The 16,049-nt window shown below is 38.9% G+C and overlaps 1 protein-coding gene across 1 annotated transcript in view; it reads right to left on the bottom strand.

Moving 5' to 3' along the window:
- PEPD (peptidase D) overlaps positions 1-16,049 on the bottom strand; it is a 215,007-nt gene that overhangs the window by 170,688 nt on the left and 28,270 nt on the right. The window contains exons 4-6 of the mRNA XM_090063288.1: positions 6,905-6,968; positions 2,804-2,851; positions 1,308-1,369 (exon numbers count right to left, since the gene is read on the bottom strand). Of these exons, the coding sequence (XP_089919414.1) occupies positions 1,308-1,369; positions 2,804-2,851; positions 6,905-6,968 (174 nt within the window). The remainder of the gene's footprint in view (positions 1-1,307; positions 1,370-2,803; positions 2,852-6,904; positions 6,969-16,049) is intronic.

The raw sequence follows: 16,049 nt of genomic DNA, 5'->3' as shown, positions 1-16,049 counted from the left end.
TTGATAATTTTCAGGAAAGGCATGGTAAAAAAGCTACAGCAGAAAGATGCGCAGCGTACAGCATTAGGACACAAACAGTTTTTCTTGTTTGTTTTTTAAAAGATTCTGCAATATTTTGTATTCATTGTACAATGGTCCTAAAAGGTACAGAGTCCATAATTTTAGTACCCATGTTTTTCCAGTGTCCATGCTCTTGACAGACTGGTTAAGTTTCCAGTCAGGTTGTGAAAGAGAACAAAAGTAATTAAGTAATCATATTCCAGATCTCATTTCATCCGACAAAGAGGACAGGCTATCCCAAGAGAAAGCACACTTATGTGACCTTACAAAATGAGTGTCTAGAATTATAGGCAACAGCAGCCAATTCTGTGAAGTAACATGATCATCTCAGTATTAGTATGATCTGCTGTGGACAGAGAGGTAGATGAAGGAAAATACAACAGGATGACTTAAAGCCAAGGATCATAAAAAGGCCACCCACTCATTATCTCAGACATAGCATTTATTTTAATAGCCTTGCAGACAGTTTGAGAAGGGTTTTTATGCATATTTTAGCTAAAAAGATGATAACGTTTTAGGATATTATAACCTAGCACAGACGATGGCATTTGATTCAAATTCAAACCATCATCCTCAAATCAGAGAAAAAGTCTATGATAAATCATTCCAGTTGCTGTAGGAAATAAATAACTATTTTTCATGTGAGCTTCTACTTCACAGAACTGCAGCTAAGAATTTTTTTTATTTATTTTTTTTTATAGGCAGTAATTTAAAAAAAATCAAAATCTATGAATTAATAAAAAAGGTCATATTTATGTAGAAATAGAATCTCTCCCTCCTTTATACGTTGTATTACTGTGTCTTTTCAGAACGGTGGATGTTCCAAAAGTCTTTGTTGTATAAAGCATTTTACATATAAGAATAAAATATGGTAACCACTCAGTAGAAACTATATCTTGAGCAAGTGCTGGAATAGAGCCAAGTACTCATTGTCAAGAAATGTAAGGGGTTTTTAAATGTGTAAGTAGCATATAAAGAAACATATGTATGAATCTCTGCTATTTCTAAGATAAATTGAAAAAGATTTCCAAATACCCATATAAAATAAAAGGAAACCTGTATTTTATTCAGAAGTAAAAGTTAAATCTTTGGATTTGAACAGAAGCCTGAATCAAAAACAGGTTTGCTATTTTATATAAAACATTGCATCTTTCATAAGCAAAACCATGATATATTTTAAAACGTAAAGTGAAAACAACAAAAATTACTCAACAATCAGTATTTTAAAAAGATACCCAGTCACTTACTGACTGATTCCTTCAAATGATGCTTCCCTGGAGACATGTCCACTATCAGTGTTAATACCACGCTAGAAGAGGAAGATGAAAAGAACTATCACTGTGCTATAAAGACAAGTACTCAAAAATTAAAGAACCCCATTTTGTAAGGCTTTTTGGAAATCCTACATGTAAGTAAAATGCACGTCAGGAGGAAGGATCCTGGATCTTTTACTTATCAGGTTCCTCCAAGATCGAGTTGAAAGCTGGGTGCCTGCAGACCACTGGGTCTACACCAGAGCTAGATCAAAACTGGCACAGTGCTGGGGGTGAGACCAATAATCACCAAACTACACATGTTAAAGATTGAAGTAAACATTAACATGCAACTGCTCAGAACATATTCTAACTTTAATACAGCACAGATTTAATGCATACTAAAGGTGTCCAGTGTAACAAGGCCCTCAAAACTCTTCCAGTTAAAAGTAGAGCAAAACAATGCCTTGTACTTCACTACGTAATAAGGGGTTCCTAATAAAGAGCCAGACAAGTGAAAAGAAGAAACCTAATAACTATCTGCATTAGATAACAGTTAGAGGCCAATAATCCCTTGCACCTACAACTCAGAGCAAGCGTTCAGGTTCTCCAGACAGGAAGAGAAAGGCATGGTATATATTTCCTGGGGGAAAGGGGCCCGGGAAAGAGATTGAGGTCCCCATCACCAAAACAACCCCACTGAGAAATGAAAAGGCTGCTCTGAAAACACTTAAGCAGTGTTAAAGTTAGAACATGCTGTCAGCAGTTGCACGTTAAGGGTTAATATTTCTGAACTATACAATTCTGATCTGCAACTAGAGGGCTGGCAATCAGGGGCCTAGATAGAAGCCAGGGAACCTGGGCTCTATCCCTACTTGAGGGGGAGGGAAGGGGCTGGGAGCAGTGCATCCTGGGCTGCTGGAGGACTGAAAATTACTCATTTTATCTTTGTGAAGCAGACTAAAGTTACCCTAAGAAAAGCTAGCTCGCACAGCCCAGAGTTAACCCTCATCTGAAGTGGTGTAACTTGGAGCTGCTCAGAGGGCAGTTAACATGACTTAACAAGCTTTAATATGCAGATGTGCTTTAAGTGCCCCCAGTATGGTTCAAGTGTAACATGGAACTTCACCCCATGGTCAGAACACTAGGAGAAGGTGAGAGTTGAACTTATTTTTTGATGCATAGGAGGGAAGTGAGGTGGGTAACAAAAAGGTTTATTGCAATTTATGAGCAAAATTACTAGAACACAAATAAGGATCACAGCAGCAGGGCATGGTAAAGGAAGGACGAGATTTAGCAACCAACCAAGCAGGAAGAGAAGGGAAAGGTTGGTCAGTTATATGAAGATAACTGGCCAAGAATTAGGAGCACTGACAGACTTATCCTTCTTGATGGGAAGGGAGGGAGAAGCTATATTAGACTATAATTAATTCATCACTTTGTTGAAGATAAAACAGATGAAATGTTCTCCAGGAATAAATATTACTTACCAATGTAAGGAGGACAGAAGGGTTCTTGGAAGCCAAGATACTGGATATCTAAATAGAGGTTTACAGTTACAATACTTTTCATTATTTTAACTCTGGAAAATTTCCTAACAACAACATATTATCTGCAGCAATCTTAGAAACATTTCAGCTTACTAAGAGAAACCATACATCCTATATACTGTTTGTCAGATAAAGAAGACAATACAATATGGGGAAAGTATGTATCAACAGTTTCATTGCCATAAAGAGATAACTTAAAAAAGGGCTGGGCACCAGAGTGCAGTCATATTAACATGCTTAATTGTAACGGATTTACTATAACATGCCCTATCCATCAGTAACTTCATATCAATTAAAGGAACAGCAGGATTGGAAGCCTCATCATCTTAAAAGGCAGCAAAGTAATTTCATTTTGGCACTATACCTCCACATAGCCTCCGTGATGAATAAAGACATTTCTCACTTTTTCCAATTTAAAAGATGATTTTTTTCCATTCCCCACATGCATTGCTGTGCAAAAGACCCACAAGACAGGGGAAATGGATTAACCAGATGGAGGGAACAGTCATACTGACTCTACAAAGTGCTGTCAAGAGCACAAAGTAAACAAAACAGGAAAGGAGAGAAAAAGAATTATCTGATCTCTTTTTAATACAGTAAGCTTAAGTGTCACTTTTTTAAAAGAATTGACCAAAAATGTTGAGACAGAAGTACAATTTTTTTAAGTTGGTAGTGTGCTTTTACGTCTTACATGTAGCAGCTGCATTGTACAATTAAACCTGCTGCCATTAGTGTTTTGAAAGGGAAATAGCTCAGAAAAAGTTCTTTAAAAAAAAAGGCCAATAATGGAACATGGAAATTAGGAATCAGGAACCGGTGCATCGTTAATGCTCTACTATATTAATGAAGTACACATTAATTGTTTTTACATTATTGTGTGCTAAATATTTATTGTAGTTCACACTTGGTCATCTTTCACTTACTAGACTGTCTCCAACACCCCAGCTTCTTTCGCCATCTTTCTCTCATTTATAATTTGAGACTACAATAGGTCTTTCATTTCCAAAGAGACCATGCACTTCTCAATATATTCCACTTGTACCACCTTCATTTTTTTTTTTTTTAAAGATACAGCATCCTTATTTCCATATAATGCTTGGCATCACAGTGTAGCATGATTATGTCAGCTTTACAGTCCAACTTGGTGGTGGCTGATGACAGAACAAGGAGCAACGTTCTTAAACTGCAGCAAGGAAAGTTTAGATTAGATACTAGGAAGACTTTTCTCACTAAGGTGGGTAGTAAAACACTGGAACAGGTTACCCAGAGAGGTGGCAGAATCTCCATCCTCAGTGGTTTTTAAGACTGGCTAGACAAAGCCTTGGCTAGGATGATATAGCTGGTGCTGGTCCTGCTCTGAGTAGAGGGTTGGACTATATGACCTCCTAAGGTCCCTTCCAACCCTAATTTTCTATGATTCTAACTTCCCAAATCTAATAATTACTGGGGTCCTACTGGCTTTCACAGCAACTGCCGCAGTTCAAGGCCTCTGGTTTGCTCAAAAAAGCGGTCAACATTTTGCAATAAGTCTGACCTCAGGACAGTGTAAGGGAAAGTAAGAGATAAACAGTATTTGTCAGTCATCTCATTATTCTGCCTGTTCTTTCAGGAAGAGAAGGTGTAATGTCATTTCAGTTCAAATTTTATTACCACTGTTAATGCAGTAGTCCCATTAAACTGCAACACAGACATTTAGAATCTCTAATACACGTTTATTGTTTAAAAATCAATGTGCGTTCAAGCATAAGTTATAAATAGTTGATCTTCAACGGATTCTGGGTCTCCCACTCTTATAATATTACTGGTATTCTTAAATGCTTGTCCTTTTGTTAAAACTATATTACAGATAAAAATGAAGGGGGAGGAGTACAAATATTAACATTAAAAATATATCCTTCCTACACCTCTGAGAAGAAAAGCCTTGGGATCCTAGATAGAAAGGTCTGTAATGGGGTTACAGAGAAGGGGGTGTTGAAATTCATTTACTGACTAATAAACAAACCTCACCACTTGGTGGACGTTCTATAAAATTAGAATCAGCTCATTACCAGATTCACGGTACAGGAGTGAAAAAAAAAAAATAAAAAAAAATTCAAATGACAGATGGCAAGACAGGTACATGCTAGCACTTGGCTATGTTTTATAGTTTTCTTGTATCCAAAAGCTTCTACAATTATTACATACAACACATAAGAACCCAAGCAGGCTAGGTTCTCAACTGTAGCTACAAAACCTTTGTACATCAGGCATCTGACATCCCTGGGTTGGCAAAGTTCATGTGCCAAGGAAAATAAGCAAGAATTGCCTCCAAAACCTTTGAATTATAAGACAATCACGTTTCTGCAAGTAAAATAGAATTTTAGAAGCCCCTAGCGTTCTCAAGCAGTTTGGTCAATGCAATATTTAAGGTCACACTATATTGCCACGGAGTTCCTAAAAGCCATTCTAACACTACTACCCCATTTGCTGACAATTTGCTTTTACCTCTTCCAAAATGATAAAATGCACAAATACAGGCACTCAGCTTTTCCTGGGAGCTGCTTCTCTCCAAGGATAAAACAAGACTACAGACGTTCAAGATTTTTCTCCCAGAGCAAAAATGGCTGCCTGGGAACAGCCAGGGTTAAATTACTCATCACTGCAAGAGCTCGTCTTCAGGGACTCAGCGTTTAGTCATCTCTAGGCAAGTTTTTCTACCAGGAAAGCAAACCTGGGAGAATTCTCCCAGGTCATTTGAACATGTGTATGCAGCCACAGACAGATTCATCTGGTAGAGAACTACAACGCTGCAAAACTTCACTAGCTTGTAGCTTAGAACACCCGAAAGGGAAAAATTATCTTTACATGGACCTCTGAATTGTCCCAACTTAGAGAACTGCATATTTTTACTGCCCCACAGGTAAGAATTACAAAAGCACAGACACAACATGGAAACAATTGCCATAAAAGGCATTTGTTGATGGGAGAATGCCTGCAAAATATCAATAAGCATCATCCTTTTCTAATAAGGCTTTGTTTCTAACGTGGAATGGCTTGTCAAACATTCTTGCAGATAAAGCTTCTGTATTCTGTACTCCTACATTCGACACATCGAGTTTGATAACAAGACTGTGATTCCAACCCAAATACGTCAAACAGAAACCTCTTCACAGCTTCCTCAAATGTGCACATATGGGAATAAACTATCACAACTTCAGTTTAGAACTGGATGCATTTTGAAAATGAAATAAAACATTTCCACAGCTGGTTAAAGTGAATTTTGGGTCTGGTGAGTCAGGGTTAGCATTCTGCAGGGAAACAAGTATCAAAATCTTCTTTTTCAAGCTGCTCTCCCAAAGAATCACCCACAGAGCTTGGCAAAAATGCTTCCACAATCCTGCTGAGCTTTTCTACTGGAAGAGATAACTGTCCAGGTGCATAAGTATGTAACATCTGCTCAGAAACAGCTACAGAAAGAGATATTATCCATATTTTAAAAATTAATATGAATGCATTTATTTAGGCTCCACAGTAATAGTAAGTAATTAAAACCTGTAGCTGCTTGGATGTAAGATATTTCCATGACATAGTTCAAATAATTTATGTCATGGTAAAAGGGGAAAACCTAGGCTGACCGAGTAAGAATATGTAGCCTACAAAGTGCTGAGGACAGGTCATTGTCCTACTGCAATCTCTTCAGGGCTCTGGTGGCATTGGTAACCTATTCTTTAGCAATATGCATTTTTACACAGAACCTCAGTACCACTCAAAACAAGACCTACTGAGCCTTTTATTTAAGTATAAAAGCATATTTTAAATGTATCTATATGTAGGGTCTCAGCATACACTCTCAATGCCAGCATAGGATTTTAAAGGTTTTGAAATGAGGAGCACCTTTCTAAAAATGAAGTAGTTATTCAGGAATTGAAGGATTACTAAAGGGATAAAAGTTAATATATTTAAGGGAACAAGATTTGCATGTGTGAACTTACTGCTATACTTTCAGAGCAACTATTAAATTCTGTATTCATAGAGAAAATATTAGGTAAGGCAGACACTTACCTCATCGTTATAATATATTTCATCCACAGCATACTTCTTTCTGAAGTGCTCAGGTAGATGAATCCTTTAAAACACAATAAAAGAGAAACATCTGGTTTTAGCCATGACATGAGAAAGAACAGTTTAGGCCATATACCACGAAATAGTGCCCACTCTAGTAGCCCAATCAGACACTTGCATATCTAAAGAAACCAAGAAAAGAGGTCTACAGGAAAAGAGCTTCTACAAAAAGACAATACAGTATTTATTATGGTTGCATTAGTACTAGGTTTTGACCTGTTCCAAGTCTGAAACTTCCCATCTTAAAACATCCATTGCTTTTAAAGAGATCATCTTTTTTGTAAGGTTATGAATTGCTCCTGAGCAAAATTGTATCAACATGTATTTCTTGCTCTATATAAGGGGTGGAAAATAAGTAAGTTTTCCAACTAAGTGCTGAAGCACGATCAAGTCCTATAATATGTTCCATTCCAACCCCCGCCTCCAAACAGCAGCTACAATGAGTGGATTTCCTCAAAAAGTAGCCTCAGGAGGGAAAAAAAATCCACAGCTCAATAACAGACAATGGCTAAGGTACAGAAGGAAGATAATTTCCTGAGGTTTTGCAGTATCCCATGTGGAATAAGTCTATTTCTTCACAGTTCATGCTTCATTTAGTTGATATGGATCCACACATCTGAAGAAATCAAGTACAATGGGACACACTGGTAGTCCCTGGTCTGGACAAATAGGTCTAAGTAAATACTGTACTAATCAGTCTCCAATGTCTGAACAAACTCAGAAAGAAAATAGCCATTAGGTAAATAATTCCTGTATTATGTTCAAACATCCTGGATTTTATCCCTTCTATTTAATACAATTTAAGAGCAAGTAGTTCAGATGCTAGCCAGCATTTTTGCTCACACAAACAATTCCTATTCCTTTTGTCAGTATGTTTTCATTTCTGCTTTTGAGTTCTATGGCAAAGCGCTGCCAGTTTGCTGCTTCCCTTAAACATAATGTTAAACCGCTACTAATCCTTACTGGCAACCCATCTTTCAGGAGTGATCGTACCCGTCACCCCTTTCATCTCTATTGTAAAGGCAATTCCAAGTTGCCTGCCCCCAGCTCTGAGATTGAGATTGGAGCCAGGGCTGGGATGTTATCTCCTGCCTGGGGCCAGCTCCAAAGCTGGGACCTGGGGGCTGCCTGCTACAGGGACATGGGACATTATCCTAACCCCCTCTTCGACAGGCCACTGCCAGGGAGGGGACAGTTGTCCTGCCCACTGCTGTCTGGCCTCACCGAGCAATTTGCTCCCAGTCAGCTGTGTAACCATGAACTACCGCACACTGGCTAATATGCAGTAAATCTACAATCTGCATTTACAGGTAGTAGAAAACTGTGCATTAGCCTATTTTAATGCGCAGCAGTTGCTGCACACAGTTACATAGTGAGCCTTTACTGAGCAGTAGATTAGTCTACTGTTTAGTAACACATCTCATGTAGACACACCCATTGGTACAAGTCTATCTTAGGGTTTACATCAGTGTAACTAGTCCATCAACACCATAGAAAATTTCACACAGCTTTAGCCCATTTTTGTCTCATTTAAAGGCAAAGCCTTAACCCTGATCAGCAGCATCCCAACAAAAGATTTTTGTTGTTGTTGTTTTATTTTGTTTTCTTTTCTTTTTCTTTTTTTTTTTTTTTTTTTTTTACAGGCTGCTAACTTGAAATCCAGATGTCATATAAAGTAGGCTTCTTTTCCAAATACATTTTATACTGTGTTTGGGGAAAGAAATACTCATGATCTCTGTAACTCAGACAGCTGGTTACAGCTTTTAGAGGCTGGATTTCTCTTTTGAAATGCTGTTATGGACCGCCAGTTTCAAAATTCTGATTAATCACTGCAGAACACTACAAGGGAAAAAAAATGCAGCAAGCTATAAATTAATTAGAAAGATTACCCAAGTGGAAGATATAAGCCAGCATTTCTAAATTGGGTCTCCCTTAACTAGCTAACCCCCACTCCCAAAACCAAGCAATTTTTTTAAACAGATGTGTGAATAATACCCAGAGACATAAACCCACTTCTGAGAATTTAAAAAAAAAAAAAATTTTATGCCTGCAATTTTTTGAACCACTAACGAAGGACTAGACATTATGTGACTCCCTTACCTATAACTCTGCAGCTCAGTTTAGAGACAAGTGGAATGTGTACAACTGGGTATGCTTAGCCTTATTCAAAGGAGGTTTCAACATTTAACCAAAGAAAGCTGATCTTGTGTAATAACATATAGTGACAACAGTGACTCCAAACAACTAGAAGTGTGACTAACAGATCACGTTATTTAACTCTTGTGATTGAGCAAGTAGCTGAAAAACAACCTCAGACTCAGGAGAAGAACCACTGATGGAGTCTGGTATCTTTACAGCAATTCTGTTTATTGACAAGAATGTACTTAAGTCTTGCTTTCTGGAACGGAGAAATGAAGAGGCAGAGCTTGCCTGACAGTCCTAAGGCTCTCCTGGCTAGTGCCCTGCCCAAAAGCCTATTCTCCATGCTTAGAATCCATTTCTCCAGAAACAAATGGAGAATGATACTCCACTTTCACACATGCTCTCTCTTCCAGCTTGACTTAAGCCATCTCTCACCCCTGCCACCCCACTTCCTATTCCTACCCACGTGCTACTCAGCTGAAACCCCTTTGCCAAAATTCCTGAACAGTTTTGAATTTGCCTTTGTTCTGGATGGAAACACATTCTTCAATTTCTTTAATTATTTCTGATGATATCACAAATGAAGTCCTAAATCTATGAGTTTCACAGTTTAAAGTCGCCTATGAAAATATGCACATTTGAGGCAGGAACTCAAAAGGTCAAGTACATTTGCCAGTCAAAAAGTGCAAATGCTCATTATTAGCTACAAGGCGTTCCTGGCGATGTAGGTGTACTTTGTGTTTCTCTGAATATGTGCTATCCATTTAACGTGAAATGTCCAATGCCTAAAGAATTCTGATTCTCAAAACCATCATTAGAACAAAAATATGACCCAACTTTTGCACTGGAAAAACAGATAAGCACTCTGAAACAACCAGAATCTTCAATCTGCTGCATTCAAAGGTGGAACAGCAAGACTCATGCAACTACTTTAAAAATAATGAGATTTTTTTAAAACAACAGACTGTGTATCCTTTTTATTTGCCTTCAATTTGTGAGTCAGAGAATGTATCTGGCTGTGGTTGCAAAGAATAAAATTAAAAATATATGAGTTCTGGAAACCTCCTGAAACTGCAAATTGACAAAGTATCTTGATTTCAATAGCTAGGACTTTATGAAAAATATAAAATACCATGAAATTCACAAATACAAACATAAGAGCCAGTGATTCTAGTTTACCCAAAAACAAGCTGAGACACCAAACAGAAAATAAATGGTGAGAAACACCACTTTTTTTTTTTTTTAAATAAACATTTCAGGCACAAAAATATTAGATCAGATTATAGGTTACAAGAAACTTAGTCAAATGCTGGCTACTAAAATCTAAGAATTTGACTAGAGAGCGTAATTCAATATAAACATCAAAACTTCTTGTTCAACCCAACCAGATTCACCTTTATAGATGGTATAGTATTAAGGGCAGAGTCAGCATCAGGACTCATGATATGAAATCCTAACCTCACTGAAGTCCAGGAAGATTTTTGTCACCGACTTAACTGGGAGCCTTCATTTCACCACTGCATGATTCCCAACTTGGCCAAAGTCAGCACAGTCCCTTGAACTATGTAGTCTCTAGTCTATGCTTCCATAAGACCGTTAGTAAAATAACTCTTATAGTACATCTATCTACAAATATGCTGAATTTTTTTAAAGTTATTTACATAGCAATATTATGGATGTAGACAAACATATCTTAATACTTTCATTAGTTGTTCCGCATTTTTAACTCTAAACACCACGATTAACTGAAAATAATTTAAAGCTATAGTTGACTACATTGCACAGGAGTACACATGCACATGTTTGCAGGACCTGATCTATGATTGTGTGACTTGCTTTAAGCTGAGTGATGACCATAGATCAGATCCTCCCTTATGTATACGTCTGCTGGTGCCAGAAGCCATGCTGGGACCAACAGGATCTAAGTCAGCTGGGCTGGGGGGAGGGCTGGTGAAACTGTGGGGAGACAAAGGGGAGGGAAATCAATGGGATAAAAATAGCCTAGTCAGGAGGAGGGCAGAGGCATACAAGGGGGCACACATACACATACTCAGTTAGATCAGGCATAGGTGAGTCTAATCTGCATAGCATACCTCCTTAAATGAACTACATTCAATCAAGCCAGGCATTTTTTGCCCAATCTAACCTCCCCAAACTTATGTACAGTTCTAAGTCTAAGTGTAATGTCTACACATATCCAGAATCTGACATATCCAAATAAGTGGCTAATGCCAAGCATAATTTGTGAATCGAATAACAGGTTACAGCTACTCCTGAATGAAATGCAGATATCTAAGCCAATTTATAAATTTTTGGTACCTTTAACAATGATTTTTTTCCCCCTCATATTTGGAAAAACTGGTTTCAACCAATCTTCACTATGGGAACAATTACTGCTTCGGATGAGTAAGTATTTATTGTTGTGTATTATTTGTATTAATTATTAAAAAGCGATCATATTTCTGATTGGAAAAGAACTTTAATCTGTTAAAATACTTTTCACTTACCAAGTGAATAATGTCACGTAGAGAGTCAATTTCAAATGCTTTCTGCCAAACAGCAGCTTAATTTTAAAAAAATGGAAAGTTGCAGATTCCCTTTCTGACATTTTGAATACTGTTTTTTTCCAAAGGGCAGAGATAAAAAAAAGTTGGAATAGTAGTTAATTTTTCCAGGATTTTAATGCTAATTACAGAAAAGTCATTTAAATGTCACCTTGTCAGCCACATATGCCAGGTTACCCTACAATAAAAAGTCAGCCATAAAAGCAGCTCACCAGCAGGCTGAATTAAAATCTAAAAAAAAAATAAAATAAAATAAAATAAAAAAAAATTAAATCTGGTATTACAGATTGAAAGGAGAGAATCTTTAATTTGTAATTATCCCTATTATTCCTGTCTAAATACTTTACAGACGAACAATAGTTTCTACCATTCAGACACTAAGAAACCAATTGCTCATCCAGCGCTAAGTGTCACTGTATCACATAACTCAGATCATGATATAGGTAAAAACAGAGCAATTGCCATTGTGTGTCCTCATTCAAAGCAAGTAATAGTCATTTTGAGCACTGAACACAACTGCATATCCCAGACAAGAAATGCCAACTATAAATACAGTATAGATACTACATAAGGGTTGGAATATATTGTATGTCCAAGTTTATCCTATAAAATTGAAATATTTATTCTAATAGTATCTCTGCAGACACTGTTCAAATCCCACTTAAAGCAGTCACTGTGCCAACAATTACAAGCATAGAGCATGGCTATGCAAGACCACTTACATTTGCAAAGCAAAGACACATGCTTGAAATCCAAGATCTTTGCATGAATTCTACAAAGCTAAATCTGCAGAGAGCATTTATTTTATTACTGCAAATTACACAGAGATGTTGGGGGGAGGGGGTGGGGTTAAGCACAACTTTAACCTTTTGGGACTCTTATTAAAATGTAAAGAGCCACAGAAAACTGCACTAGTCTGCAACATACAACTAAAATGCCATTAAATTCCAAGGTGTTGCAAAAGGACTCAGCAGGGGCTGTCTTACTTTGTCAGTTTGTCTTGCCTTTAATGTTATTTTCACATATATTCTGCATGCATAATAATATTTACAGTAGATTCAAAGTTTAAAAGACCAGAAGGGACCAGAGAAATCATGAACGACTCATGCCCCTGGCAGCTGGGGAGGGTGCACAGTGGTGGTAAGCAGGGGAGCTCCCACAAACAGCGGCGGCCAGCAGGGATCACGGACCTCCTGCAGACGCTGCCAGCGGTGTTGGCGGTGCGCCACTATACTCAGGGGGTTCACGTGCACCTGCATGCACCCCCTACACATCACCCCTAAGAGAAATCATCTAGTCTGACCTCCTATATGGCACAGACTAAAGGTTTCACTGAGTAAATTCGTTTGCACTACTTAAAAACTGCTAGAGATAGGAAATATACTACAATACTTAAAAAGTTGTTCCAATGGCTAATTTACCTTATTATTAAAAATATGCATGATTTTTAATCTGAATGTCTAACTTCAATATCAAGATACCCAATTTTGTTATATCCTTGCCTGCTAGAGAAAAGAACTCATCATCAGTTTTGCTCCCAAAGTCATTCTTATTGGCTATGATCAAGCCACCCAATGACCTTCTCTTTGACCTACTCTGCCAAGTAGACTGAGCCCCTGGAGATTCTCTCTATGACTAGGGACAGACATTCAACAAGCCTGAGCCTGAATTGATTCAATCTTTGCAGGTTAGCCTAATCTACCTAGGCTGAACTAGTTTGCAACTATACAGACATTCCCTCTGGACTGAGGAAATACAGGCACATGCCTGCAGTGGCTCAGGCTAGAGGCCAGGGGGCACTACAGCAGCCCTCCCTTCCTTTCCAGTACTGAGCTGAGCATGAGCATGGCCAGGGCCTGGCAGGAGGCTCTGATCAGGAAGAGGTTTAAACCCCCACCCTGTTCTGTACAGTCCCAGGCTTTTCCCGGCTCGCTGCTCAAGGGGCAGAAGTGTTGCCAGCCTCCAGCCCCCAGCTAGCACTCTGAGGCAAAGGCGGGGGGGGGGGGTGCGGTGCATGCATCTGTTGATGACACTGAGCATTTCAATCTCCTTCTCCCTGCTTTTTCATACGGTCTTCAAACTTACAAGCAAGGGGGCTGATAACAGCATTTAGCAGCCCACCAAGAAAACAAAAGCCTCTCATTAGTTCAAGCTCTTCTTAAGCAACTTTTCCCAAGGACGGAACAGAGGGACATTACCAGCTGACCTGTTGATTAGCTCCAAAAACCCCTAAGGGGACACTGTCCTGTCTGTCTTTTTCATATCCCAATCAAACTGGAGATACACACACACACAGACACCTCTCAGCATTAGCTAGCACACCACATGTTGTGGGAGACGGCATAGTATGAATTTTTGTCTGTTAGTTATTATGCTTAAATGATAATAGTATTGAATAATAAAACTCTATAATTGTATTAGCTTTATTTTTGTCTTTTATGAACAACTAAAACTCCATTTTGTGCTTGTTCCCTGCTTGACATGAGTAAATGAACTTTGTATGCCCTGTGTATGCAAGTGTCTGTGTGAGAGGGTGAACGGTGAAAAAAAAGGTATGGTAACTATTTGCATGAAAACAGAAGAAGATTTAACTGACTGTATATGCAACAAGGCGCTAACATACGAATTACCAGACAATAAGCTAATTAAGCTAATTAATGGATGGCTGAAGAACTCATCTGTGATCAGGTACAAAGAAGTTAGTGAAAAGAAGGAAATTTGCATATCCTGCCATTTGAACTACACAATGCTTTAAGGCAGAGATACCAACTACACAATGCTCCAAGACTGAAATACCAATTCTGAGATACCAACTTTATTGAAATGACCTCAGGTTGAGATAACCAGAAGATGGATAAGAAATAACCTCTAATTAAACACTGAGCATGGAAAAACCCCAATGCTGAACAAAGACTTGAAATCCCTATAAAACTGAGATGCAGACAAGCCATGATATGGGAATCCACTCTCTGCAACCCCCTGGTACACGGGCGTATCTATTCACCTCCACTGTCATCACTCTCAATGAGCCTGGACTGGCCACCCAGTGCTAACACTGAACAACCTCTGCTGGTAACTATAACATCTTATTAGAGTGATTTTGTCTACATGTCTGTTTGTGTGTATGCTTGTGTGTGTCTGCTTGTATGACTGGTGTGTCCAAGCGTATGCATCTGCTTCATGTAATCAATAAACATGGCATTTTGCCTCATCCCCCTTCATAAGGGTCTTGCTACTGATTTGAGCTGCTGGGCTGTGCTGTGCTGTGCCCTGAACACCCACAAGGCTCTGCTTGTCCCTACTCACCCCAGCCCCTGGGCTGCACCATGCCATGATGCAGGCAGCTGGTGTCAGCTGCTCTGGGGATCACTGCAGCAGGGGCTGGGGTGAGTGGGAACAAGCAGAGCCCAGCCCCAACGGCCCCGGGAGCAAGCAGAGCCACAGGGGGCACTGGGTGCAGCACAGCTGGTTCCCACTTACCCACCCAGTACAGCCCCACAGCCTGCAGCCCTTCTGGGTGTACATAGCAGCAAGAGCCACACCCCTCACCCTGCACCCACTGATAGTTTCCTCCGCTTTGCTCCCTGCTGCAACCCCGGAAGCAGCCAACAGGCTGCACCATGCCTTTCCCCCCGCCCCCCCTAGTCCCAGGCTTACTCCCTCCCCCCCTCACCGGAACATATTATTTTCCCCAATTTAAACTGATTTTTCTTTTCTTCTTCTTATCCCAATTTTCAATCCGTTTTTTATGTTTGGAAAATAAACCCTGAAAAATTCCCAGATGTGTTTTTGAAAATAAAAACTGAAAACATGGGCCACTACCTATAAGGTACATTTTCCAATACTTAAATGCTGTTCTTGGATCTTCTCTGAACTGTCTTTAATTTACCAATAACTTCAACTTGTAGCCACAGGAGCTAATGTTCAGCTGCTTATCCGCCCCACAGCCCAGATCCAGCCCTGATGAGTTTTATATTTAAGTCATTGATGTAGGTATTAAGTATGCATGGACAAGACCTGGTGATCCCTGTTCTATGCCATAAAAGCACCCTTGTGCCATTACTACCATCCGCCAATTTTAATTCCTTTAATGTGCAGTATGTTAAAATCTGTATCAGCTCACTTCCTTAAAATATCATGCAATAACAAGTCAAATACTTTACCGAAGTCAAAGCATAATACATCAACACTACTGCCTTTATCAACTAAGTTTGCAATCTCACTTTTAAAAAAAGCACTATCAAGTTAATTTGACAGAATTAACTTTCCATAAACCCATGTTTACTGGCATTACTTATGGCTCCCTCTTTTAATGCTTTATTAATAAGAGTCTCATAGCAGCAGTTCTGTTATTTTACTCAGAATCAGCATTAGACTGA

This window comes from Crocodylus siamensis, chromosome 9 (assembly GCF_052110815.1).
Source record: "Crocodylus siamensis isolate JL-2025a chromosome 9, ASM5211081v1, whole genome shotgun sequence".
Taxonomy (NCBI): domain Eukaryota; kingdom Metazoa; phylum Chordata; order Crocodylia; family Crocodylidae; genus Crocodylus; species Crocodylus siamensis.
The sequence above is the reverse complement of the archived record's forward strand: the minus strand, read 5'-3'. Positions and strand labels throughout refer to the sequence as shown.